Raw genomic sequence first — 27,914 nt, forward strand, 5'->3', positions numbered from 1 at the left:
CTTCTATTTTGCTACACCTGAAAAATTCAACATAAAGAATAAATTTTATGTATTTTCACCAGTTAAAAACAAATGAAAACTAAAATAATTTTATTAAGTGAAAAATGTGAAGAATAGATTATGAAAAAAAAACATAGACTCGAATTGAGAACCTCCTTCTTTTTTTGAAGTAGGTTAAAAATGTGAAAAAAAATTCAGTTAAATTCTCATCTTGGAGTTGGGAAACCTTTAATCCCGATTATTATCATTAGCATCAGATAGTGGTTATTAATTAATTGAACATTATCACCCTAAGCCCTCCAACAGCATTGGAGCAGTGTGGTGGGTCTCAGCTCCATAATCACTTTTCTATAAGGCCTGGCCCTGTAATGCCGTTAAAATAGGTTGATAATAACGATGAAGCAGGTTACCTTGTGCTATTTTGCAAACATGCCAGCAGCAACTGTGTGGCTCAGCACTGACTGGCACAGCTAGACCTTCATCTTCTATTTTGCTACACCTGAAAAATTAAACATAAAGAATAAATTTTATGTATTTTCACCAGTTAAAAAACAAATGAAAACTAAAATAAAAACATAGAAGTCGGTTAAAAATAATTCAGTTAAATTCTCATCTTGGAGTTTGGAAGCCTTCAATCCCGATTATAATCATTAGCATCAGATAGTGGTTATTAATTAATTGAACATTATCACCCTAAGCCCACCAACAGCATTGGAGCAGTGTGGTGGGTCTCAGCTCCATAATCACTTTTCTATAAGGCCTGGCCCTGTAATGCTGTTAAAATAGGTTGATAATAACGACGAAGTAGGTTACCTTGTGATATTTTGCAAACATGCCAGCAGCAACTGTATGGCTCAGCACTGACTGGCACAGCTAGACCTTCATCTTCTATTTTGCTACACCTGAAAATTTAAACATAAAGAATAAATTTTATGTATTTTCACCAGTTAAAAAACAAATAAAAACTAAAAGAATTTTATTAAGTGAAAAATGTGAAGAATAGATTATGAAAAAAAAACATAGACTCGAATTGAGAACCTCCTTCTTTTTTTAAAATCGGTTAAAAATGTAAAAAAAAATTCAGTCAAATTCTCATCTTGGAGTTGGGAAGCCGATAGCAAAATTTCACATATTTTCACCAGGTTAAAAACAAACAAAAACTAAAAGAATTTTATTAAGTGAAAAATGTGAAGAATAGATTATGAAAATTGTAAAAAAAATCAGTTAAATTCTCATCCTGAAGTTGGGAAACCTTTAATCCCGATTATTAACATTAGCATCAGATAGTGGTAATTAATTAATTGAACATTATCACCCTAAGCCCACCAACAGCATTGGAGCAGTGTGTTGGGTCTCAGCTCCATACCTCCTCTACTATATGGAGACAATGATAAATGATGGATGTGTAGGATTAAAATAGCTTCTATGAAACATAACCTATTTTAACATACCTATTGCCTGGTTTTCATCTGTTAATGCTATATTTGCTAAGCATTGTGTGTTAATATTATTTTATTCTATTGTCTTCTTTTAAATTATCTTCTTGAAATTTCTTAGTCTGGCTTGCAAGTAATGCTAAATTTTGAACTCATTTTTTGTGAGTTTGTTGGTACTGAACTTCTGCGAACATTGTTTATTTTTGAAAGCTTTGATTGCTTTTTGAGACATTGTGTAAATATTTTTTATATTAAAAACCGTCGTCATGCGGGTAAAATTCATGTGAAGAAGCAGGATTGCTGAAAGCATTAGGTATATATTTTAATTTGAATACATAATAAACTCTTTTTATTTATCTCTCTCTCTCTAACTGCTTTATTGGTTCAGTGTAACTATCATGAAATTCTGAGTTTGAGTCCTGGGTTGGTCTATGAAATATTGAGCATTTCCTTCTTTCAAGAAACTCACAATAAAAATCTATACTGATATGTATTCAACCCATTTTTAAATTAAATGTCTTAAATGGTGAAGCATAACATTGTGAAGAAACCTGCATAACTGAGAATTTTCTTAATTGTCTAGGTGTGTGAAGTCTGCCAATCCGCATTGGGCCAGCATGGAGGACTAAGGCCTAACCCCTCTCGTCCTGAGAAGTGACTCGTGCTCAACAATGAGCCGTAAATGGGTTGTTAATCTATACTAATATTATAAAGAGGTAAAGTTTGTAAGTTAGTCACATTTTTTAAATGGGGTAATTTTCGGAACTACTGGTCCGATTTCAAAAATTCTTTCACCAGTAGAATGCTACATTATCGGGGAGTGCTATAGACTATATTTTATATTAGCATGATATATATTCGCCGAGTTAACACAGTTTTTGTCATACAGGTCGGACCGAAAATCCTCTTAAGCAGACTTATTCGCATGCGCTGCCTTAACCATTGTGTAAAATTGAAATTAATGTATGGAGGCTTTATGTATCTTTAAAAGTTCTACAAAAAAAGTCCGCGACACCATATATCTATCTTCTATATATTAGCAGATATAGTACCTTTTGTGTTTTTAAAATTATAAATTTTATATACTTAGGTTTGCGTCATTATCTATGCTACTTAACTTAAATCCTTATCAAAATAAATTATTTAATAATCACAAGGATATTATGGAGATAAGATTTGCCCTTTATAGTATGTTAATTAGTTTTGGAGATAATACAAAATTTCTCAAAGACGCAGAAAGTCCGCTACATGACGCCCCGCGCTTTCCATTACGTAGTTCCCGCTCCTGTGTGAATATGGGAATCAAACATAGCCTATGACACTCGCAAATAACGTAGCTTTCTATTGATAAAACAATCTTTCAAATCGGTCCAGTAGATCCAAAGATTATAATTTTAGCATAGAAGTTTCTACTTTCCTTTGTCATCGCACCACGCTCATATTTTCTATTTTTTGTCTGTCTGTTTGCCTTTTTTTTGACCGGGCATCACGACGATTTGAGACCATAATACGTAGAAGGATAATAGGATACTTTTTGTCGTGAAAACAAAATCAGAATTGGGTGAAGTAGGGGTAGAAAGTTTGTACGGAAAGTCCTTAATTTTTTTAGTTACAAGGTATAAGTTATAAAACTTGCAAAATAGAATGTGAAATAGGGGTTGAAAGTTGACATCGATTTTTACGCGAAGTCGCGAGCGTCCGCTAGTATGTATTATAAAGAGGTAAAGTTGGTGGTGTTCTAGCAGGTAAACTCTGGATCTACTGAACCAATTTTGAAAATTCTTTTACCACTAGAAAGCCACGTTATTTCTGAGTATCATAGGCTATATTTTATCCGCGTATTCTCAAACTGCAGAAAGTTGGTTAATATTAAGTAGTTAGTAAAAGCTCAACTGAATGAGGAATGTTCATAAATAAATTATATATACTTAATATTCTTTATAAACTCCAAGCCCAGCAACCGATACTGATAAATGAAGGATTAGTAGGATTAAGTAGCATCTACAGGGTGCTCAGGAGTATTTCCCATAACTCTAGGGTAGCTAAAAGTTCTAAAAGGAAAATTAATTTAAAATGTCTAAGGAACATGTGTATTAAAAAACTTTAATAAAAACAAGTCAACCGACTTCAAAAACATACTTACTAAACTAAAAAACGAAAAATAACATTATACTAAGTTCTATATATCATATTATGTTCTTACTGATGATCAGTTTGAAGGTGGTGCTAGCCCAATGATGTATTAATTCAAGCCATGTAAGAATATCATAAATATTTAGGTTTTTCAGACAGTGTTCTTTCATGTAGTTCTTTCAGTAACAGCTTAAATTAAAACAACACCGGTTTAGCACAGCCTTCAAACTGATCATCAGTTAGAACATAATATGATATGAACTTAGTATAATATTATTTTTCGTTTTTTAGTTTAGCCAGTATGTTTTATGTTTTTGAAGTTGGTTGAATTTCTTTAATTAAAATTTTTTATTTTTCCATTTTTAGTGAAATCATCCTAGATATTGATCTAGCGCCAAAGGTATGTCGCTATGAGTCGTGATAAAACATTGTATTTGATTGCCTCTGACTTAGAATCAAACTAATTACTACTGTGAACAATCGAGGAGTTCCCTTAACCGTCCTTCGTCTTCATTACCAGACCCCTAATACAGTCACAACCCATCTAGGTGGAAAGTTCTCATAAATACAAATTTATCAACACATGGTAGCTACTGTGAACCGTTGAGGAGTTCTCTTAACTGTCCTTCGTCTTCATCACCAGACCCCTAATACAGTCACAACCCATCTAGGTGGAAAGTTCTCCTCAATATAAACTAGTAGCTAAGGTAGCTCCTATAAGTGGACTTGTCAACACCTTAAATTTATGAGAAATAGTCCCGAGCACCCTGTATAAAATGTAACTTAACTATGCCTAGTTTGTTTCAGCTGATGCTATATTTATGAACAGCACCAATACATATAAATAAAATTTAAGTTTATGTCTGTGATTTCAAAATAACTGTGTTTTCTCAAGTGCCTATATACAATACTGACATACAGTCATACTTCTTTAAAATGTTCATCTGTTTGTTTGTTTGAGCTAATCTCTGGAACAGCAGGGTCATTTTAATGGGACTTTTACTGGAAGATAGAGAAGATTATTGATCAACATCTACTTAATATTTTGGCCATTACTTGTTATTTAACATGGGCGTACACTCACAACCACATAGACACTGATAGACATCCATGCTCATCACAAAATAATATGATGAGTTCAATTGCCACAACTGGCTGTGGCGTGTAGATGCAAAGAGCAATGATGCTATCTACTGCATCACTGGAGAGCTGTTGCTGGTGTTATATCCTTATATCTCAGAGAGTATGATATGCTATATATCCCAGTCATTATCATTAACACCTGATAGTGATCCTTTTATAATTTAACTTTATTACCCCAAGCCTATCAACCCACATTGGAGCAGTGTGCATTTTACAGTAGGTGTTTAACTTACCTTCTTATTCTCTCTCTCTCTTGTTCTTACAGGCAAAACATCTCGTCTTTTTTAAAAATGTAGATGACAAACCATTCATAGTTCAATGTAAAATTTATTCTAAAAGTCCAATAGTCTAATCATTGATTATCTGGACATTACTGAAATTAAGAGAGTGAGTAAATTTAATTAAAAATACATAAACATACTACGCATGAAGAGACAGATGAATATCTTAACATTCCGTGCAGGTGCCAGGTCCATTGCCTGGTAGAGAGAAATACTCCGAGCAGAGTCCTGGAGTTGTGACTACAGGATGTAGGGTTAAGGAATTCCTTGACAATTGATTAAACTCCCCTACTTGTGTTTTTCTCACTGCTTAGCCAAATTTGGTAAGATCCTACTAAGAGCAGCTTTGGATACTTATTCTTCTTTCTCTCTTTCTTCTACATAGAAGTTGCTGCAGTCCTAAAGATGCCAAGGTCTTTAAACAAGTTATAGAAAGATTTTGTTGGCAATCCTCTCGCAGCTACTTCTACGGCAGACAGACTAACCACATAGCCATTTTTACTTAGTTCATTTGTTATTATTATTTATTACAAAACCTTGACAAGAACCAGGTGAGAAATATAACTAAAATGTCCGGAGGCAATCTGATGATAGAACAGAAACATAGATGAGGGAATTCCTCAACTGTTCACAGAAGCTACATTGTCAAAAAGAAAAAAAAAAATAAAATGTGCAAAGCTTAGGTCTTATAGCTAAAAGCTATTTCTTTCAAACAACCTTCAATGAAAAATGTATCTTATTATTGGCAAAAGCTTTTATAGATCAAGGCAAGAAAAATATTGCCGAAATGGCCTCCGTAGCACAGTGGATTAACTACGCAAAAGTCCTGGGTTCTATCCCCGGCTGGGCCAATTGAAGTTTTCTTTCTGGTCTATGTCTGGCTGGCTAGTTAATACCCTACTGGCAAGTGATTTAGTGTTCCGGTGAGATATTATGTAGAAACAGAAATGTGTGTGGATTTTCATCCTTTGCCTAACTAGTTATCTCGCTTCCATCTTAGATTGCATCATCACTTATCATCTTATTCTATAATTATGTCAAAGAACAGATTTTTGTACAAAGTAAACTAACATACTCTTCATTAGTCTGCCTAGTGCCTAACATATTTATAAAAACTTGTAATTGTAGTTTCAAATTAACAAATTGTTCTGGTTCATCATTACATAATTATAAACTACTTATTATAGATTCAAAAAAAAAAAACTCAAATTTTACTCTACCTGCTTTTAGTACATATACCTGTGGTTTAATATTGAACTGGTAACAGATACTTTCAAATTAGTTCATGGAATTTGCTTTTCTCAGATGTTTATTTTCATTACCATTTCATAATTAACCTTATGTTGCCCCAGATTAAGCTACCTGTGATAACCAAAAGAAAATCTGTTCAGTAGATCCAGAGAAGTAAACATTCAGACAGCTGCAGGTCAGACAGTTATTTGGGGTGCATTGCATCTACAAACATCACCATAATGTGTAAACCCAGCATAGTTGTATAATTGAGCACGAGTTTCATAAGAATTAGTAGGATTTTAATAATTCCCATATCTTGAGAAGACTACTAAGAAACCTAATTAACTAACTAATGTAATCATTATCTGATCAATAGCTATTATTAAAGTATTTTATTATTAGCTAAAACTTAAAGTAGGTACATACCGGAGACTAAATTTGTAGAATCAAATTTCTGTAATCTCTGTAGGGTCTTCTCTGGATCATCGGCAGGCGAAGAACCACACTCAAAGCATTTTCTTTTGTTCTTCTTCATAGTTATAGAGACACTTGAACTAACAAAGTCTTATTTTTAACATAATGAAAAACCACAACACTCAGATGAAACGCAAAAGACTTATAGATCTTCTCAACATCAAGAATGGCGAGGATATTACACAGCAGGTTGCTTAAATCCAATCCATGAAGAGGTCTTCATAAATATTAACAGGCCGTGGCAAACATTTATTTTATTATTCGTGAATTCGTGTTTTATTTGGTGAAATGACGCCATTTTCATTTTATAACATATTTATTTTTTATTAAGTAATTGGGGTTGCCACACTTCGTTTAGAAAATCTTACCCATACGTTACTAAAACAATATTCAACGAGAGTGTCTCTCTATATTTTTGTAGAAGAAAAGTATTTATTCAGTTATTAAAGTCATATTTAAATCTAAAAATGTATTAGATTTATCAAAATATTATGTCAGGCGTGTGCTACTAACGATAATAATATTGCTACAACTACCAGACGGTAGAACCGTATGGATGATGACACCACAGGTCTAGCCCCCGTAGGTATAACCAAACCTTGTTCGAGAGTTGACCGGGCCTGGTCAGTCAGTAAAGACAAAATGTAATGAAGTTGTAGATGGCGCGACAGAGCTTAAAAATATGACGTCAGAACTACACAGTCGGTAAAGCAGTTTTAACGGATATAGTATTCAAACTTATTTCTTTTCAGATTAATTCTACAGTAATATACAGTAAAACAAAAGTAAGTTAAAGTAAACATAATTAATTTTATTCTTTATAGTCATAAGCATTTGTTAAATCTACCCTGAAAACATTATTTCAACTGGAAATTTAGTTGCTGGCATGACTACTGCAGTCACTGCGCCTGTCGATGTCAAGGATTTCTTCCGTTTAGTCAAGTGACGCCATTGTGAGCCGTAACGACTTTTCAGAGCACAGAGTTTAATCTCTAATTACTTAAATAATCTTGGTAAATTGTGTTTTTATATACAGTGAATTTATTCTATTCGTTACGTACTTTCTAAATAGCATTATATTTTATGCAACATATGTGTAGATCGTGAGTAATAACCGTTAAAATTCCGTACCACTGAGCTAAATTCCTGTGAGGATAGTTGAGCGCCATTCGGGCTAAACTTAAAACAAATATTCAAGTAGTCAGTGGAAGGTTATCATAGAAAACGTTTAATTATTTAAAACATACGCATCGCACAAACCTAAAACATAGTGAAATTGTTTATTAGAAAAACTACGAAATTTGCTGTGTACTCAAATGGTGCGTCATGACTTCATGACAAAAGAAATTAAATTTTAAAAGTTTCAACGTTTGTTTTCAGGTAAGGAGAAACAAAAACAAACTCAAAAAATGGCTGATGATATGCCCACATTTAAATGCGTGCTGGTAGGCGACGGCGGCACTGGCAAAACCACATTCGTCAAACGGCATTTGACTGGAGAGTTCGAGAAACGATACGTAGCGACTCTCGGCGTCGAAGTGCATCCTTTAGTGTTCCACACCAACCGCGGGCCGATCAGATTTAACGTGTGGGACACAGCGGGCCAGGAGAAGTTCGGAGGGTTGCGAGACGGCTACTACATCCAGGGCCAGTGCGCTATCATCATGTTTGACGTAACCTCGCGCGTCACGTACAAGAACGTACCCAACTGGCACAGAGACCTGGTGCGAGTGTGTGAAGGCATCCCCATCGTGTTGTGTGGTAACAAAGTCGACATCAAGGACAGGAAAGTCAAAGCGAAAACAATCGTTTTTCACAGGAAAAAGAACCTTCAGGTAACTAAATAATATTATCATTACAATCTCACCATTAGTTAGGATTTACAAACTGGGTTTTCGTGAATCTCAGTAAATTACATGAGTTTAAAAGATAGCTAATAATATCTATGATATTCCTCAATACCTGGCTCTTTCTAGCCTATCATATTAATTGCATTTTAAGGTAAAACAAACCAAGTAAGACTCCATAACTCTTCTACCCTTGACCTTGCTGAAACAATACATGAGCGTGGCTCTGGGCTGTTAGGATTTGACAAGTTAAATTATGCTATAAATAACAGTACTTTTTAGGCGACTTTGCATTTAAATCAATGGCTCACTATTGATTGTTTTAACTAGCGGACGCCCGCGACTTCGTCCGTGTGAATTCAAGTTTTTCACAAATCCCCTTGGAACCATGGATTTTTTCAGGGTAAAAAGTAGCCCACGTGTCCAGAGTAAAATCCATTCCAAATTTCAGCCAAATCGGTTCTGTAGTTGCAGCGTTCAAGAGTAACAAACATCCAAACAGACATCTATACAAACTTTTACGTTTATAATATTAGTAAGATATAATATCTACAGAGATTACTCTTTATAACAATCAAAGCATAACATCGCTCAAGTTAATGTCATTTGATATAATTAGTTAATAGAAGTTGATATTCTCATTGACATTAAGATCACCGAGTTAGCATTATCTGATATAATAAATAATATAAGATATAATTTACTAGTAGATAACTCAGTACATGCAAAATTCTGTTTTTTGAGATGAAATTTTCAGTTTGTAAAATTAAGTATGGTAACATTAAAAATACTCTTGCTGCTCGTGTAAATGAACCCTTAGTCAAATGCAACACATTATGTAATACACACTTCTGGTACTATGCAGAATGTTATGTAATGTTGATCACAGTATTATTTAATGAACAATGTTTTTCAATTTTCAGTACTACGACATCTCAGCCAAATCAAATTACAACTTTGAAAAACCCTTCCTCTGGTTGGCGAGAAAACTGATTGGTGATGGTAACCTAGAGTTTGTTGCTATGCCCGCTCTTGTACCACCCGAAGTCACCATGGACCCACAATGGCAGAACCAAATTGAAAAGGATCTCAAAGAAGCCCAGGACACTGCTCTCCCCGAAGAAGATGAAGACTTGTAAACATACTATTATGTATAGCATTAAAGGTCTTCAGGGTTTGCACTGGGATTTTTATACTATACAAAAAAAAATTGTCATTTCCTTATTCACAGTTTTACAAATAAAATACACGAAAGTATTAAAAATAAAAAAATGAACTTTGCTTATTGTCAACATTGAAGATTGTTTCTCTGAGAATAAGGATATTTGGCAACCGAAACTCCCAGTGCATTCATCACAACCATGTGATTGTATTATTTGGAAAGGTGATCAAAGAAAGGTGGCAAGCTATAAATTTTCATTGAAATTATTTTTTCAATATATTTTCATTCCATTAGATTTCAATTGGCTTGTATCATTGTTTTTATAAAATCATCCACATTGAGTCATTGTGCAAATAGCAATTTGTTGTATTTAGCTAATAATTTGATACATTTGTTTATTTATAAGATAACATTATCATTTTTGTCAGGAGTTGTAAAATACATTTGCAAGAATCATTTCTTTTGTTTTGATTGTCACTTCATTGAGATTAAAAATAAGAAAATGTGTTTAAGTGATCAATATACATATAGCTTTTTTGTGACATTCACTTGAAAATACAACATTTTTTTTTACTTTTAGTAATGTTTGTCCACTGAATATTGTAACTTATCTGATTTATTTAATAAATGTTGAGGACTGACAATATTTCACTCTAAAAATTGTGGTGATACTTTTTGAATAAAGATAAATGCAAACATTTTGTTTTATTTTATATCAGTATTTATTTCTAATAAATAGAACTCACTAAGTTCTACAAGTAATGTCATTATAAATTATAAATGTGGCAGCGTTGGAGCCATAAAATGTCTATTGCAACCAAAGCTTGATTTCTTATTGCCTTGAAGAAAATATAAAACTTTGTTCTTTAGCTATTCTTTTCTTTTTATTCTTATTATTCAGGCCAAGTATAAAGTGGTCTGTATTGTTAAGGCCAAGTAGAAATGGTTAATATTTTATACTGGACACCCACACTGAAATTCAGTTAAGACAAACTGGAATCTTTATTTTTTTTGTGATTAAAAATACCCTATAGTATAACATCCTCTATCTTCCAGAGATGTTTTACAGACCAAGGAATAAGCTTTTAAATAGAATAGCTGGATTTTTTGGATTATATACTTAACAGGTTTTTTTTCTGAATAATTGAACTGGAATTTGAAGCCAAAGCAATGAAAAATTATATAAATAAACTACCTATAATAGGTATAGTTTGGCTAATGAAAGTTGAGACTGAAATCGCGCGCCAAATTTTATTAGCCTTACGAAGTATGGAATATCCACGTTACCTACGTTATGAAGTATGGAATATCCACGTTACCTACGTCAGCAGAGTATGCTTACTGCTACCAATATGTATTATATACAGAGAATGCTACCAATATTCCCATTTCCGTCAAACTACTCGAAAAAACACTGATTTGAGTGGGTATGACAGTTGACAATAGCCCAGCGCCCTGGAATCGAACCCTGACCTCTGGGATGAGTGCGGCCCCTTTTTCTAATTACTATACTTTGAGACCTTGCACGAAGAGCAAAATTATTTAATAACTAGCAGTCTCCACGCGGTTTCACATAGGTACGTAGTTCTCTTTCCCGTAGGAATACGGGGATAAATACCTATAGGACGTTAGGATAGTGTAGCTTCCAAACAATGAATAAATTTTTCAATTAGATTCAGTAGTTTTCAGAGTATCCTAGCAGTAGTAAATGATGACACAACGCAATCCTATTTGGAATCCCTGTCAGCCACAAGTGCGACTGACTACTCACTGTATAGGGCTTGCAGAAGTTGTAACAAGCCTGTTAAACCCAAACCACCACTCAAATTGGATGGAAACTTATGGGCACGAAGCCAGCAACAGAAAGCAGATGCTTTCGGAAATCACCTCTCGAAAATATTCACACCACATGAATCTAACTGTAACACTAATGACACCGAAATAGCAGAGGTATTAAGTCAGCCTTTTCAGTTAAATCTGCCTATGGAACCTACCAGTCCAAAAGAAATCACCAATCTAATTAAACATATGGCAGATAAAAAGGCACCAGGGTTTGACTTAATCGATAAAAAGGTCCTGACAGAATTACCCAGAAAAGGCATAGTGTTCCTTACCATTCTATGTAATGCTATAATGAGAATAGGATATTTCCCAGCACTGTGGAAAGTTTCACAAATTGTAATGATTGGAAAGCCTGGAAAACCAGTTCATGAAATAACATCATACCGACCGATTAGTTTATTACCTGTGACATCGAAAGTCTGCGAAAAGGTTTTGATACGTAGACTTATGAAGGAACTCCGAGAAAGATGCGTTATTCCAGACCATCAGTTTGGCTTTCGACAGCAACACGGTACTGTAGAGCAGATTCATAGAGTATGCAGAACTATTAGAGATACTTTTGAACATAAAGAATATTGCTCCTCCGCATTTCTAGATGTACAGCAAGCCTTCGACAGGGTATGGCACACAGGGCTGTTATTCAAAATCAAAACACTGTTACCTCATACTTTTTATGGACTTATTGAGTCGAATCTCAGCGATAGAATATTCCAAGTAAAAGAAGATGAATTTACCTCCAAGTTCTATCCAATCAGAGCTGGTGTCCCGCAAGGCTCTGTGTTGGGTCCAATACTGTACACGATTTTCACAAGCGATCTACCCCAAGGTAATGACGTTATCGTAGCAACCTTTGCAGATGACACTGCTGTGCTAGCTCGTAACAAATGTCCTGAAAAAGCGTCAGAAATCCTGCAACGTAGCTTACATGAAATCGAAAAATGGCTGACTAAATGGAAAATAAAAGCAAGCGCCAATAAATCGGTTCATGTGACATTCACACTTCGTAGAGGAAACTGCCCTCCAGTGTTTCTACGCAACAATCAGCTCCCACAAAGCGACAACGTCAAATACCTAGGCATGCACCTGGATAGAAGGCTAACTTGGAAAAAACACATTCAAACCAAGAGGGATGAGATCTACTACCGATATAGACGATTGTATTGGATGCTCGCTCGGAACTCCAGGCTGTCCTTGGAAAACAAGCTTCTTGTCTATAAGACAATAGTTAAACCAATATGGATGTATGGAATCCAGCTGTGGGGATCTGCATGCGAGTCCAACATTACCATTATTCAAAGAGCTCAGAATTATGTATTGAAGCAAGTGTCAAACGCGCCTTGGTTTCTGAAAATACCAGAAATTCACGAGTATCTACAAATGCCAACAGTGAAAGAAGAAATAAAATCTAGTAACAACAACTACAAAGCTAGACTCAGAAACCATCCGAACCACCTGGCTGTTCAATTAATAATACCACAGGCGATACGGCGGTTGAAAAGACGGCAAATACTTGATTAAAAGCCATATATGACACTTACATGGAGCTACTCCCGCTGGGGAATGTTGCTTCTAATCGCCAAATTTTTCTACAACAGCTCTGCTCATAGTCTGCCGACTGATTGCATGAGATAAACAGAACAAAAAAAAAAAAAAAAGATTCAGTAGTTTTTGAGCATATTTGCATTGAATTATAACTAACAAAATCAAACCTTTCCTCGTTATAATATTAGTATAGTTCAGAATAAAACAAAATATGATTTTTAAAAGTTTATTTTTCTAATAATTAAATGCGTACAGTTAGCTACAATTCTATTCTTAAATAATAAAAGCCAGTCTACTTCTTGGCAGCAGCCTTCTCCCTTGCCTTCTTTCCTTCTAGAAGCTTCAATCTCTCGTCTTCTGAGAGGTCCTTGTTGATTTTAGTGATGACACCAGTTCCCAGGGTCAGGTCTCCAAGTCGAAGGGTGAATCGCTGTCCAGTTTCGCAAACCATAGGTTTCAGGAGTCTCAACTGCAAACTAACAGACAAGAAAAAAATATAAAATACAATCTTGGAATAACAGACATTTCACGCGGACGAAGTCGAGAGCGTCCGCTAGTCTATATATATGTCACCGTTAGATTGTAAAATACGTTAGTTTATAATCTCACTCGTGATATTATAATCTGCCGTCATATTGTGAACTGAAAATACTGATTACAATTTAACGTGTGATTTTTCGGTATATTATAATTTATCGGAAGTGAATCCGATTTTATCAATTATATATTATTCATTATCAATCAGGATTTTATCTAGAGTTACAAAAATTTTACAGCGGGCATAATAAAAATAGTAAAAAATTACAATGGACAAATCAAAGAAAACGATAAAAAAAAATTGGAGTGGTGGCCAGTGGGTTTCTTAATTTTTTTTAAACACATAATTTTAAACAGTGTTCTTCCATTAGTAAAATGTTATTGTTAATTATAAGTATGTATAATTTAGTCAAATCTAAAGTTAGGTTAGGTTAGGAACATTAAAATATGTGATGTCACAATTCTTGAAGTTTTTATTTTGACTGACATATGTTTTTCATTCCTAACTCTATGGACACAGAACGGACTGCTGTAAGGCCGAGCAATCAGGGGCAAGTTCGGACAGTTGACATTTTAAGATTGCAATTGAACGGTTTCACTTCCGATAGATAGACCGAAAAATCACACGTTAAATTTTAATCAGTATTTTCAGTTCACAATATGACGGCAGAGTATAATATCACAAGTGAGATTATAAACTAATGCATTTTACAATTTAACGGTAACATATTATATAAAAGAAAGTCGTGTTAGTCACACTATTTATAACTCAAGAATGGCTGGCCCTATTCAGTTGTAAATTAGTGGAGAGGTAGAACTAGGAGGAACATAGGATATTTAGGGGTAGGAGCAGGGTACGGTAGAGTAAGTGAAGGGGTAGAGTAGAGTAAGTGAAGGGCTAGGGTAGTGTACGGTAGGGGTAGGCTAGGTGTAAGGTAGGGTAGGATGAGGTAGAGTTTCATACGAACAAAGTCGCGGGCGTCCGCTAGTATTTAAATAAATATATACTAACGTGGAATCTTCACCGGGCATGACCATCTCCTTATCTGGGATGGTGACCTGCGTGGCGCAGTCCCAGGTCATGGAGAACATTTGCAGCTGGATGAACGAGGTGAACGGCTTGGCGCGACCGCCCTCCTCCTTGCTCAGGATATACACGGCCGCGTCGAAGCTATCGTGGGCCTTAAAACAAATGAAAATCAAAAATTTAATTATTTAAAAGTTTATTTAAATTAGGCTTAGTTTACACTTTTGAAATGTCAGGTAATACTATTATACTAAAGCCATCGATCTCCTATTAAAAAGTGGATGCACTGCACAATCAGCAACAAAAAAACGTCCCCACTCAATGAATGTCAAACACAACTTCTTGGCACTCAATTCAAGTAGTAGCATTTGCAAATTCAACCTTAAACTCAATCCTTAAAGTTGAATTTGCTCTGAATTTGGGATTTTAATGGATATTGGACTTAAGGTATAATTTTCTTTAGCATTCTGGTATGAATGTCATGAAGAAACCGTGGTGTGGATTTTCATCCTCCCCCTAACAAGTTAGCCTGCTTCCATCTTAGATTGCATCATCACTTACCATCAAATGAGATTGTAGTAAACTTGTAAAGAATAAAAAAAAACAGCACTTAAACTAACCTTCACAGTGCCAGGTTTGGCCATGACCATGCCTCGTCTAATCTGTTCTCTCTTGATGGAGCGAACTAGGGCTCCCAACTGGTCACCTGCTTGAGCCTCTTCCAAGGTCTTGTGGAACATCTCCACCCCGGTCACAGTTGTTTTCATGACCTTGCCGTGACCAACGATTTCACATTCTGTACCCTTTTTCAAAACACCTAGAATTATTAAAAATATATGTTTACATTATTATTTTTTTAATAGTACAACTTTGTCAGCATGATATAATTTTTTTTTGCAGATCTTGTGGAAACCAGGAATTTTCAGTAATTTATAAGTAGCTGGTAATGCCACTCAATAACCTCTTATCTTACAGTAAAAGTCCCATTAAAATCGGTTCAGCCCTTTCACAGAATAGCCCACAACGACAAAGGAAAAACATTTTTTTAAAAAGCTTGCCTCCTTTAGATATTTACAAGCTGATGGACAGATATTTATATGTATTGATTTTAACTGCACCTTAATTTTTACTGTACTGTAGATTTGGTTGCACTAGTAAAACTAGTGCAACCAAATCTAATATTTTTTTCCCAATATGAATAGTTTAAAACAAAACTCAAAACTACCATTATATGTATAACTAGCGGACGTCCGCGACTTTGTCCGCGTGGAAATCGATGTATGCTTTCAACCCCTATTTCACACCCTTCTGTTTATATTTTTGCAAGTTTTTTAAAGTATAATAAATAGTCCCTTAATCATTTTACATTTACCTTGAAAACTGAAGGATTTTCCATACAAACTTTCTACCCCTATTTTATCCCCATAAGTGTGGAATTTATTAAAATCCTTTCTTAGGGGATGCCTACGTCATAGTAGTTTTATGCATGCAAAGTCTCAGCCCAATCGGTGTAATATTGACAAAGTTTTATACAAAATTTTACCCCCTATTTTACAGGTTCAGTGGTTTGGGCTGTGTGTTGATACGTCACTATGTCAGTCAGTCTGTCAGTCAGTCAGTCACCTTACCAAGTTATATATATTTCAATTGATTATACAGTGTCTTCATACGAGTACATTTGAAATTAGAATATCTTGTGGTTCAATGTTGAATTAATACATAATATTTAATTCTACAAAAATAAAATTATTTTACAAAAAATAAATACAATTGCATATTATACCTCGATATAAGCGGCCAGTGACCACAGTACCACGTCCGGGAATCGAATGCACTGACTCCACTGGCAACAGGAACGGCTTATCTAGCTCGCGCACTGGGGTTGGAATGAAGTTGTCCACTTCCTCGAGTAGCTTATTTATTGCCTCTGCGCCGATCTCTGGACTCTTTCCTTCTAACGCACACAATGCTGAACCTGTAATTAGAAATAAAGTGGTTAAATTTCTTTTATAAGGAATCTATAAAAACACGCTTTTAGCATGCAATAAAAATTACAAATATTGGATTTAAGTCACGTGACACTATCATTTGATATCCATATCATGGGGGTGGATTTCAAACAGCCAGTCCGCCATCTTGAGGAAGCCGCCATATTGGATTTGTAATGACGTGTCGTCAGAACTCAGAGCGTGTACAAAATTTCATTCTAATCGAAGACTGGGAAGTGAGTAAAATTAAGATTCCAAGATTTGTCTTACATACATAGTTACAAGTAAAGCTAATATATAATAATAATAATAATAATAATAAAGCCTCTTTATTTCCCATAAACCTTAAACCTAATTACAATATATTCTCTAGTTTTTACTTAACCTATGTTAGAAATACTAAATAATGTTCATTAATTATTGTGTTAATTTTAATTTTTTTATTATTATAGGAATCCCTTTGATAGGGTATAGGCCTCCTCCAATTTCTTCCATTCATCTCTTTCCTGCGCTATTTTAATCCAGTTTTTCCCTGCTATCGAGATTATGTCATCTGACCATCGCTTATGTGGTCTGCCCACGTTAAAGCTCACGTTAAACCCTCCAATTAGTCCAACACCAATAAATAAAAATAATAATAATTTAAAAATTGCAACATACAACGTCAGAACTCTATCTACCACGGAAAAATATTTTGAAAGCTAATATATGCGTGTTGAAAAAATTAATTTTGTAATTACCTTACAACATTTCTATACTAATATTAGAAAGAGGAAAGATTTAAATGTTTCTTTACATTGAATAGGCTCTGAAACGACCCCATCCCCATATTCCCACAGGAATGGAAACTATGCGGGTGATATTGTTCTGCTAGTATTAAATACATATATCCAATGTATTGGGAATTGACATCACTGTTAATAAAACATAAAATATAGTATGACCCAGATTGGGGCAAATCCAAAAGCAATCAGATAACTAATAAGCAAGTACCTTTGATAACAGGTATCTTATCACCATCGTAGCCCATTTCCGACATCAACTCTCGTATCTCCATCTCCACAAGCTCAACCATCTCCTGGTCGGCCGCATCAACTTTGTTGATGAACACAACAATGTGCTCAATACCAATCTGTTTGGCCAGAATCAAGTGTTCTCTCGTCTGTGGCATAACACCATCTGTGGCTGCTACTACTAGAATTGCACCGTCCATCTGTGCTGTGCCTGTGATCATGTTCTAAAATATAAAGCATACAAGTGTTAAAAGTTCCTCGATTACTGGTGGTATTAACATTTATGTTATTGTTCGATTCGGTTTGATTCCCACAACTGGAAAATATTTGTGTGATGAGCATGGGTTTTTCCAGTGTCTGTGTGTATTTATAAATTATATAAGTTTTTATATGTAGTATGTATAGTATAGTAGTAGTTGCGACGGCCTCCGCGGCGCAGTGGTATGCGCGGTGAATTTACAAGACGGAGGTCCTGGGTTCGATCCCCGGCTGGGCAGATTGAGATTTTCTTAATTTGTCCAGGTCTGGCTGGTGGGAGGCTTCGGCCGTGGCTAGTTACCACCCTACCGGCAAAGACGTACCGCCAAGCGATTTAGCGTTCCGGTACGATGTCGTGTAGAAACCGAAAGGGGTGTGGATTTTCATCCTCCTCCTAACAAGTTAGTCCGCTTCCACCTTAGACTGCATCATCACTTACCATCAGGTGAGATTGTAGTCAAGGGCTAACTTGTAAGTAATAAAAAAAAAAAAAAATATGTAGTATGTATTGTTTAAGTATATTTATTTATTTACTATTTATTTATTTATTGTGGAGGGGAGGTATCAGTTTGGTATAAATAAGTTTGTATTAGATGACTTGAGCTCAGTTGTTTGTTTGGCAGCATAGATACTGTCACGCTGCCAGTCGCGTTGGTGATTTTGTGTAATAATGTTTGGTGTTGTAATTATTGTTTATCATAAATTATTTAATGTGGACATGGAGAACATGTCAGGCGGGGAAGATGAGGTATCAGTGTTGGTATAAATAAGCTGAAGTCATCAAGACTGCTAGATGTGAAGACTATCACACCACATTAATTTTAAAAATTAAAATTGGTATCAATTCATATTATTAAACAAGTTTCATATGAATTCATTCAATAATTTCAGCATGATGCCCAGTCAACAAAAATATGCTCAGACAGACAGACAAGACAAAAAATGATTTTCTAAATATCTTCTATGTACAGAATTTGACCTGTTAAAGTTTCACTATAAATAAAGACTAAGAAAGTGAAGTAAAGTGACAGTGAGCAGACCTGACAAACCTCATCACAGGGGATATTGTCAGGTTCACGGTTTGAAGTGGAAAAACTGTTAGGACACCAATAAACCGTTACAGCATGGGAGGAACTGGGTAGAATAGTTCCTACGAATGACTTATTACCGCTTTTACCCCATCTTACCACATATATTTGTTGTGTATTTTTACCTTGATGTAATCTGCATGTCCAGGGCATCACCGCTTTTACACCATCAGATATCCCCTCTAGAAATATATTTGTTGTGTATTTTTACCTTGATGTAATCTGCATGTCCAGGGCAGTCTGTGTGCCCATAATGCCTTTTGTCTGTCTGATATTCAACATGAGCAACATTGATTGTGATACCACGGGCCTTCTCTTCTGGTGCATTGTCAATATCTGCATAACCTTTCTTTTGGGCCAAGTTGAGATCAGATAATACTGTAAGGAAGAGATTGAAGTTATTCATATAACAACTTTAACTGAGGCACTATTTAAAAAAAAATGTAACACTAGTGTTGTAATTTTTGACATTTCTGCCACCTTTTGTGAGCCAATCATTGTTATGTTTCTTTTTTATTTCTTTGTTAAGAATACAATAAGAAACTTAAGCTAACTTATCCTATTACCAATACAAATATTACTTGGCATGCACCAAAAATTAAACAGCCCTTCTGTTGAGGCAAGTTAGCCACAGTGAGATATTTCAAAAAAAAAAAATTTTTGATACACTAGAAATTTGTGGTGTTTTGAACAAATCCACATAATCTTCTGATTAGAGATACTATTATAAAGTTGATGCCATAGTTTTAAAAAAAATAACAGATTTTGGGATGCAAGACGTTTTTACTTTTTTTCAAATAAAGAAGCCAAGAAATATATATAACTAGCGGACGCCTGCGACTTCGCCCGCGTGTAATTTAATTTTTTACAAATCCCTCGGCAACCATGGATTTTTTTTACTATATGTGTTAATCCAGAGTAAAATCTATTTCCATTCCAAATTTCAGCCAATTGGTTCAGTAGTTGCGGCGTTAAAGAATAACAAACACCCATATAAACTTTCGCGTTTATAATATTAGTAGGATAATCATTATCATTATCAACCCATATTTGGCTCACTGCCAAGCTCGAGTCTCCTCTCAGAATGAGAGGGTTTAGGCCAATAGTCCACGCTGGCCCAATCTAGATTGAAGTAGGATATTAGTAGGATACTGTTTCATGTTTCATAGCTTGTTACTTAACTGAAAAACAAGCTCGTAACTTTGTTAGGCCAAAAAAAAGTAATTAAGCCAAGACCTTAACTACGAGTAAGTATCTTTTAAGGGTGGAGCTAAAGTTACCTTTGGTAATAGCAGCAGTTAAAGTTGTTTTCCCATGATCAACATGACCAATGGTGCCAACATTGCAATGTGGTTTGTTTCTCTCAAAGATCTGCTTTTCAGCATAATTCCGCCTCAAAATGATACTTAATGGTGTCAGTGTTGGCAGACTGGTGCATCTGATGTGAGAACACTGGCTTTGCTTTAGTACTAACTTCAGAGCTGTAACACACACAAAATATTACGTTGGTTAACTACTCCACTCTCATGATATTTTTTTTAATCTTTACATGTTGACTACAATCTCTCCTGATAGTAAGTGATGATGCAGTCTAAGATGGAAGTGTGCTAACTTGATAAAAATCCACAACTCTTTGAATTTCTACATGACAACATACCAGAAAGCTGTATTGATTTGCAGTATGTCTGCCGGTAGGGTGGTAACTAGCTACGGCCAAAGCCTGCATCCAGCCAGACCTGGACCAATTAAGAAAACCTCAATCGGCTCAGCCTGTAATTAAATCCAGGACCTCTGTCTTTTAAATCCACAGTGCATGCCACTGAGCCTTGGAGGCCGTTGAGTTGAAACAAAACTGTGCACTTATAACTGAGCTGTGATATGTTTTTATGTGCTGCAAGTTATTCACCTTGTTTATAAAGTTAGCTTAAAGTTTGTTACATTCTAGTCTAGTTTATTACACTGCAATGATCTGGAATGCCCTATTAGATTTTGGTACTTTTATGAATGTGGTAGGACTCCCATATCCCTTCTTCATACACTCTGTCTCTGATACACAGAGAGATGCACATTGGGTCCATATTAAAGGTGGAGGTAATGTCTTTTTTTCAAAATTGTTAATTAGGTAGCAATATTGTGCCATTATCTTAGTCAAATCTTAGTTGTTAACTTGTTAGAACGCTAACTCTTTACATAATAGAAAAAGGTTATCCATAGGAAAATTTCAAATACAAATGTCGTCAATTTATTTTATAAGAATGAATAAAAAAAACGGTTAACGTTTATTATTTAAGTCATTAATTAATTAAGACCATTGATCAATAGGTGTAAATAATAAGCAAATGAAATAAATTTATTATACCTGGGTTAACCAAACTTTTAGCAAATGATATAGTCGCCATTTTACCGAGCAACCACAGCTAGTGCCGGTATGAATTAAATATTGATTTTGATTATTCTTACGATACAACTGAAATGTAATTGCTTCGATACAATAATTACAAAATTGTTAAAGTAATTACCACACCGAAATTACAAAATTATCAATAAAATTTCAATCCATAGACAATAGACCAGAAATAGACTAAAGACTTGCTAGAGCAGTGTTACCAACTCTCGAAAATATTTATCCCTAAAGTTTGTGTCAAAAACCCCTAAAATCGCCATATTTATTGAGATGTCCCCCTAAAAAATATAAATTCATAATGATTTAGAAATAATAAGCTGTAATATGTTTCATAAGTCTATATTTAATACAGATCAAATACTACGTCTTCATTTAAAGATTCAGTATTTTGAAATCATACATGTTGACATTAAATAAATTTAACAATTTTTTTTATTGGATGAAAATTACCGCCAGTTATCACAGAGTGGTTGTAGAATAACGTATTATATGTCGTTATAAGTCGCTAGATCAAGCTAGAAATATTAAAATTATCATCAATTTAAAAATATTTGAAAATACCCCTGAAAATTTCATACCTCTAAAAAAATCCCATCTCACTTATTTACCTCCTAAATCTGGGGGGAAAACCCCTAAGTTGGGAACCCTGTGCTAGAGGTTATATCATAGATAAAAAATTAAATAAACCATAAACAATAAAGTGTGATTTACACTTCTCGGTTCACGCTGGTTCTAAAGCCTAGCTCGGACTACTTTAGTATATTAGTCGAGTACGAAGGATTTTTGGACAGTAAATCCAAAAATTGTTTGTACTCGACTAAAATACTGTAGAGCCGTTACCTAAAGGTAGCCTTCCGTTCTTGGCGACCGCGCGACCCACTGCTTAGTATGAATTTATATGGAGCACTAAACAAAGCCCGAGACCGCGTCGCGCGACCACTTTTGTTTAGTGCTCCATAAAAATTCATACCAAGCAATGGGTCGTGCGACCCTGTCGCGGTCACCAAGATCGGAATGCTACCTATAGCATTACACAATATAATCTTTGGCTTACTCATGTTCATTTTTAACCAACTTATAAAAGGTGGAGGTCCTCAAGTTGTTCGAGGTTGTCTTTTCATGTAGGTATGTATACCGATTACTCGCAGACGCCGGAACCGATTTGAAATTTTTTTTTTTTGTTTTATAGGGTATACTTCTCCATGTAATCCCATAGTCATCATGTCAGGATCTGATGATGGAATTCTGGAGAAATCGAGAGGAACTATAAACTATAAACTATAAACTGACGTGTCAAAAGTGCTTGTAAACTGAGCCTACTTGAAATAAATGAATTTTGAAATTTTGAAATTTGAAATTTGAAATTTAAAAAATTATATAGGTGACTAATGTGTTCAACACACTGTGTTGAAATATTTTCAAGCACTACCATATAAGGAGAGCTTGGAATCTGTCTGATGATGGAGCCAAAACTACAGCCAAGGAAACTCCTCAACGATTTACAGGAATTGCCTTGTGTTTGGGCTTGACTAATTTGTATTGATGAGAACTTTTGACCTAGTATGTACATGTTGAGAAACTCTGCGGTCATCGAGCAAGCAAGTACGATAATAATAAACAGCAAAAACAGCAATATAGATGAATTCTGTTTTATTTAAATATTACCAAACAGAAATACTTATATAACTCCAAATTAACACATACGCGTGTGTGTAAAGAAAAAAGAAAAATATAAACACGTATTATAATGTATCTATATCTAATAAATAAATTTGCAAGCAACACCTATAGTAACGAATACATAAAGTAAATCAAAAAACATAACATACTTTTATTTACCTATTACCAGAAATACTCGTAAGGAACTCAATTAACACATTAGTAATAAGTGCGTGTGCGTGTGTGAAAAAGAAAAAATATAATTAATAAAAAAGTAATTTTCGTATTTTAATGTACCTATCTGAAAAATAATTGTGCAACAAAACAATAGTAACGAATACCTAAAGCAAATTAAAAACTGGCCAAGTGCGAATCTGGGCGGAATATATAGAAAAAAATCAAGTGAATTGGAAAACTTGCAAATTGCTCAAAACAACGTTTCAGAATAAATTCCAGTAGGTTATGGTATTTTATTGATAAATAATAACAATAGCATAAGAATAAAATTATTTACAGTTAAAGCAATTTCAAAATTCGGACGTTTTAAATTGATTTGTTTTAGATAGGTTCATATTCTACGGGACGGGATTCTTTAACAATTTTATTATTCTTTTTGTTGTTCACTTAAGAATAGGGGGCCCTCAGGGGAAGATTCCTTGGGGCATCAAGTAAGCTTATTCTGGCACTGATTCAGAGTCGGAGATTTCATCGTCCGGCATGGCGACGGAAAACTTTCTCTCGAACAGTTCCTTATACTTTCCAATCTCCTTCTTATTTACTTTTTTAGGAGAATTAATGTCTCCTTTATATCTCCCCACAAAACTAAACTTGGCTAAACGTTCAGTCAGAGTCATTTTTTCAGCCTCTTTTGCTTGTTTTAAAGCCACTTTAATACGTTCTCTGTTATTTTTTTTAAAATCAATATTGACTTTTTTCCTATCTTTAAAAGGCTTGATATCTGATGGCGCCAGCCACGCTCTAGTAACGTCTTCTGCGTCGAAGAAGACTACGTTATAATGCGTCTGAAAACAAGAAAGTGACGATAATATTTCATGATGATCGTTTTATTTTGACTGTAGGCGTTGGATAAGCGCGATAGTGTAAGTAACCGTAGGAACGTCAGTAATACAGGGTAGCTATGTGGCAGTATATGGGTAGGGTAGAATTATCATAGGAATATTCGGCTCACTGCTGAGCCACGAGTCTTCTCTCAGAATGAGAGGGGTTTAGCCAATAGTCCACCACGCTGGCCCAATGTGAATTGGCAGACATCACACACGTAGAGAATTAAGAAAATCAGCTCAGGTATGCAGGTTTCCTCATGATGTTTTTCCTTCACCATTTCAGACATTTGATATTTAATTTCTTAAAATGCACTTAACTGCAAAGATGGAAGTGCATGCCCTGGACTGGATTCGAACCTACGCCCTCCAGAATCAGAGATAGAGGTCATATCTACTGGGCCTACTTAGTAGAGACCTACATTTTGATCCTTCTAACAATAAACCCTATTTCTAAAATATCGCTTTTAGAAATAGGGTTTATTGTTAGAATAATTAAAATATAGCCATCATAAAAAAGACGCATGCTGGGTCAGTTAATATTAATCTAGAATGAAGAATGTTCTGAAGCCGGTTTATAGCCGGTCTAATAACTTATATAGCTTCCATTCTCAAGGAATTAAAGTTAAAGATAAAAAAAGACTTTCGTCGACTGTGCTATTACGGATTTTAAAGTTCTCTGGCCACAATCCTAGAAATCAGGATTCAATTGAGCGGCTGATAGTGCAGGGCCAAGTCGAAGGCAAAAGATCCAGAGGCCGTTCTCCAACCCGCTGGAGGGATTTAGTCAAGGCTGCAACACAATCATTCATGGTGGAGTGTTCCCATAATGTAGCCAATCGCCAAAAGTGGAAAAACATTGCATAGTAAGCTTTGCTCATCGCTGCTACCACGACCACTCTGCCAAGAGTGAACGAACGAAAGTAAGAAGGTGATAAAATTTACCTACTATTAGACTATTCGACACTCATCAGAAGGTGGTGAAACCGGCCCCAAAATCAAACTTACAGGTATATCAGAGAACCCGTCCAACCAGTAATACTGTTCGGTGTCTGGACAATCGTCGACCATGCCAGGCCACCAGGGCCAGCCCTCAACGCGCCCCATCACCAGGGACCCTGCATTGTACTCGCTGTGAATGAGGTCCTCTTCATCACGCATTCGTATGGGATACTCAGGGGCGGAGCATGACGCGAAGGTCGAGTCTGTGGATTTAAACAATATAGCTAACTAGATTTAAGCTGTGGGTAAATTTAACTTTTAACATAAAAATGGAACTGACTTAAAAATTTGGAGTTTAAGTATCTAATATGAAATGGATATTTAGATCGTGATCATATACGTTTGACAGAGGGGTGATGTCTAGCGAGGCTGGTCCAATGGTAATTGGTCTGAGGCTTTGGGTGTTCTTTTTCTTCTTCGATCGATGACCACGATCAGTTGTTGATGAATGATTAATAACGACCTACGAGTACCGTGCGTTAACGACATAATATCTCGTAATGAGAAAGATACAGTCATAATTATCGAGTAATGGCGGCGAAATTGAAATATCTCATCTCTCTCATCCGATAGACGAAGAGAGAACGATATTTTCGATTCCGCCGCTATTGTTCGGCATCTTTTTCACAATGCCATCGATCTCCTATTAAAAAGTGGATGCATAATCAGCGGCTAAAAAACATCCCCACTCAATGAGTGCCAAACACAACTTTTTGGCACTAAATTGAAGTAGTCACATTTACAAATTCAACCTTAAACTCGATCCTTAAGGTTGAATTTGCTCTGAATTTGAGATTTTATTGAATATTGGACTATATTTAAAGGCCTTTAGGCATCATTTTCTTTATCAATAATTCTAAAACTGTCAAAGCAAAATTGGTCAGTTTTTAAGTGAAATTTTCTGCATGGTTGTGGGTCCTTTTATTAAAAAAAGTCAATGCACTAGGCCCACGTACCCGGCGCGCGTCGCTTCTGCAGCCACAGCAGTCGTTGCCGGTGTAGTATATGACAAAGTTCTTACCCGGATTCATCCTGCAATACCATTTCACAGGTAGCTCATGTCGATCCAACACATGCGGCAAATAGCGCCAGCGGCTGCACTCATCGCACTGGGCCCATAGACCCGGCGCGCGTCGCTTCTGCAGCCACAGCAGTCGTTGCCGGTGTAGTATATGACAAAGTTCTTACCCGGATTCATCCTGCAATACCATTTCACAGGTAGCTCATGTCGATCCAACACATGCGGCAAATAGCGCCAGCGGCTGCACTCATCGCACTGGGCCCATAGACCCGGCGAGCGTCGCTTCTGCAGCCACAGCAGTCGCTGCCGGTGGGAGACACCAGCCGCCGGCTGACTCAAGATGTCCTTATATTTGCTGAAAAATGATAATTGACACCGTCATAAAAGGACAGAATAAGGCTTAATCATCATAATCATCATCAGGCTATTCTAATTGTTGGCGGACTTAGGGTGATAAATTCAATAACGACCACTAGACCCCTAATATGTTATAATAAAGGGTCGCCCCTTATGGGGGAGGGTTCTTCTTATCTCCTCCTTTCCTTCCTGGTACCGCAATTTGCACGCTTCCACCTTAGCACTCTAACAGTCATCCTCACCTGCCCGTGGTATTTCGTGTTGCTTGCGTGGCGATAAAAACATAAAATAGGGGGCATAAAAACATAAAATAAGGGGCATAAAAACTTTTGGCACACCAAAAAGAAGGCCCCTAGTTCCCGGCGGCTCCACTTCTCCTGACTACGGTTAGTCAAAGGGTTAGTTGAGCAGGGGGTGCTAAGAATCTCTGGGTGACTGGGGACCACGTCTCAGTAGTTTCAGTATGAAAAAAAGATCACTGGAAATCAGGAGCGTAGCTACCGCCGTATCAGCCGTATAAATAATACGAGGCCCCCGGGCTACAGGGGCCCCTTAAGTGTAAATCATACTTAAATAAGAAATTTTCGGGATTTGCCGCTCGTCTATTGAGCCCCCCCAACTAACTTTGATATGGGGCCCCTCCAAGGCAAGCTACCCCACTGCTGGAAATATCAAAAACCAAAAAATTTCGAAAAATAAAAGATGAAATTTGGCAGGGACGTATACCTGTATAAATGTCCGCTTGCAAGATGATAGAAAACTACATCCACGTGGACGAAATCCCGGGTGTCACCTAGTCTACTTATATCTTTTTACACCTCTAAAATGTTTTGATTGGAAATTCATTTTCACCGTGATATAAGTAAATACCTAAGTGTAAAATTGTAATTAGTACCACCCACCTGGAACTTTGACTTGATGTAACCATGTTTTCGGTCTGCATCGCGTCGACTAGCTAAAACAACAATCAAAACGTCATATCTCAAATTAGTTTTCTAAAAACCCTCTTTTAGAAATTGTTACATTTTATTTGTACCGACAACCTACAGTTTTTATTAATGCTATACATTAGATAAAATATAATTATTTACCGATGGTTGATGAGCTTCTTCAAAGGGCTCGTGAGCATTTTCAACAGGTAAAATAGCTTCATCCATTTTAATCAAGTAGGCAAAAACTCAAATTAGTATCGTTTTAGACAGTAGATAATTAAATGCACTTCGTGTTTCTAATTTAATTTGATATTTTTTCTCCCGCGTCCCGCCAAATGTAATTTGAATACTTGAATTGTTCTATTTACCGCCTATATATAAGGTATTTTAAGGCGTAAGGACCATAGACACCTAAAAACAAAGGCATATGAATTAATTTATAATCAATACAAGATGAAATTATACATTATTGAA

General features: G+C 35.7%; 3 protein-coding genes and 1 long non-coding RNA gene across 5 annotated transcripts; 1 reads left to right on the top strand and 3 right to left on the bottom strand.

Annotated features, from left to right (window-relative positions):
- Window positions 1-925: 925 nt before the first annotated feature.
- LOC128198091 (uncharacterized) lies at window positions 926-7,288 on the bottom strand. The gene is made up of 3 exons (XR_008250831.1): window positions 6,653-7,288; window positions 4,946-5,085; window positions 926-1,736 (listed from the first exon to the last, which is right to left on the bottom strand). It is a non-coding gene; the product is annotated as an uncharacterized LOC128198091 (long non-coding RNA).
- Window positions 7,289-7,559: 271 nt separating this feature from the next.
- On the top strand, window positions 7,560-10,405 carry LOC112047046 (GTP-binding nuclear protein Ran). 2 transcript variants are annotated; one of them, XM_024083959.2, is made up of 3 exons: window positions 7,560-7,713; window positions 8,081-8,535; window positions 9,471-10,405. In XM_024083959.2, exons 2-3 carry the CDS (start codon window positions 8,110-8,112, stop codon window positions 9,684-9,686), a joined length of 642 nt encoding a protein of 213 aa, XP_023939727.1. In that variant the 5' UTR covers window positions 7,560-7,713; window positions 8,081-8,109; the 3' UTR covers window positions 9,687-10,405. The 2 variants fall into 2 exon arrangements, with proteins under 2 accessions (XP_023939727.1, XP_052737473.1); XM_052881513.1 differs by lacking the exon at window positions 7,560-7,713 and adding an exon at window positions 7,782-7,803.
- A 2,900-nt stretch (window positions 10,406-13,305) lies between these two features.
- Window positions 13,306-21,582, bottom strand: LOC112047008 (elongation factor Tu). Its single transcript, XM_024083903.2, has 8 exons — window positions 21,364-21,582; window positions 20,285-20,485; window positions 19,216-19,382; window positions 17,639-17,882; window positions 16,441-16,632; window positions 15,278-15,474; window positions 14,643-14,812; window positions 13,306-13,569 (listed from the first exon to the last, which is right to left on the bottom strand). Exons 1-8 carry the CDS (start codon window positions 21,401-21,403, stop codon window positions 13,386-13,388), a joined length of 1,395 nt encoding a protein of 464 aa, XP_023939671.2. The 5' UTR covers window positions 21,404-21,582; the 3' UTR covers window positions 13,306-13,385.
- A 1,461-nt stretch (window positions 21,583-23,043) lies between these two features.
- On the bottom strand, window positions 23,044-27,847 carry LOC112046989 (zinc finger CW-type PWWP domain protein 1-like). The gene is made up of 5 exons (XM_024083891.2): window positions 27,600-27,847; window positions 27,411-27,463; window positions 26,319-26,506; window positions 25,137-25,333; window positions 23,044-24,089 (listed from the first exon to the last, which is right to left on the bottom strand). Exons 1-5 carry the CDS (start codon window positions 27,663-27,665, stop codon window positions 23,742-23,744), a joined length of 852 nt encoding a protein of 283 aa, XP_023939659.2. The 5' UTR covers window positions 27,666-27,847; the 3' UTR covers window positions 23,044-23,741.
- Between the last annotated feature and the right edge of the window lie 67 nt (window positions 27,848-27,914).

The sequence above is a fragment of the Bicyclus anynana genome, chromosome 5, assembly GCF_947172395.1.
Source record: "Bicyclus anynana chromosome 5, ilBicAnyn1.1, whole genome shotgun sequence".
Lineage (NCBI taxonomy): Eukaryota > Metazoa > Arthropoda > Insecta > Lepidoptera > Nymphalidae > Bicyclus > Bicyclus anynana.

Coding starts and splice junctions, on each gene's coding strand:
- LOC112047046 (XM_024083959.2), top strand. CDS start 8,110: ATGGCTGATGATATGCCCACATTTAAATGCGTGCTGGTAGGCGACGGC. Junction 8,536..9,470: donor ACAGGAAAAAGAACCTTCAG/GTAACTAAATAA, acceptor TTCAATTTTCAG/TACTACGACATCTCAGCCAA.
- LOC112047008 (XM_024083903.2), bottom strand. CDS start 21,403: ATGGCGACTATATCATTTGCTAAAAGTTTGGTTAACCCAG. Junction 20,486..21,363: donor TAAAAGTTTGGTTAACCCAG/GTATAATAAATT, acceptor TGTGTGTTACAG/CTCTGAAGTTAGTACTAAAG. Junction 14,813..15,277: donor CCAAACCTGGCACTGTGAAG/GTTAGTTTAAGT, acceptor ATTTGTTTTAAG/GCCCACGATAGCTTCGACGC.
- LOC112046989 (XM_024083891.2), bottom strand. CDS start 27,665: ATGGATGAAGCTATTTTACCTGTTGAAAATGCTCACGAGCCCTTTGAA. Junction 27,464..27,599: donor AAGAAGCTCATCAACCATCG/GTAAATAATTAT, acceptor TTGTTGTTTTAG/CTAGTCGACGCGATGCAGAC. Junction 24,090..25,136: donor ACGGGTTCTCTGATATACCT/GTAAGTTTGATT, acceptor TCTTGTTTTCAG/ACGCATTATAACGTAGTCTT.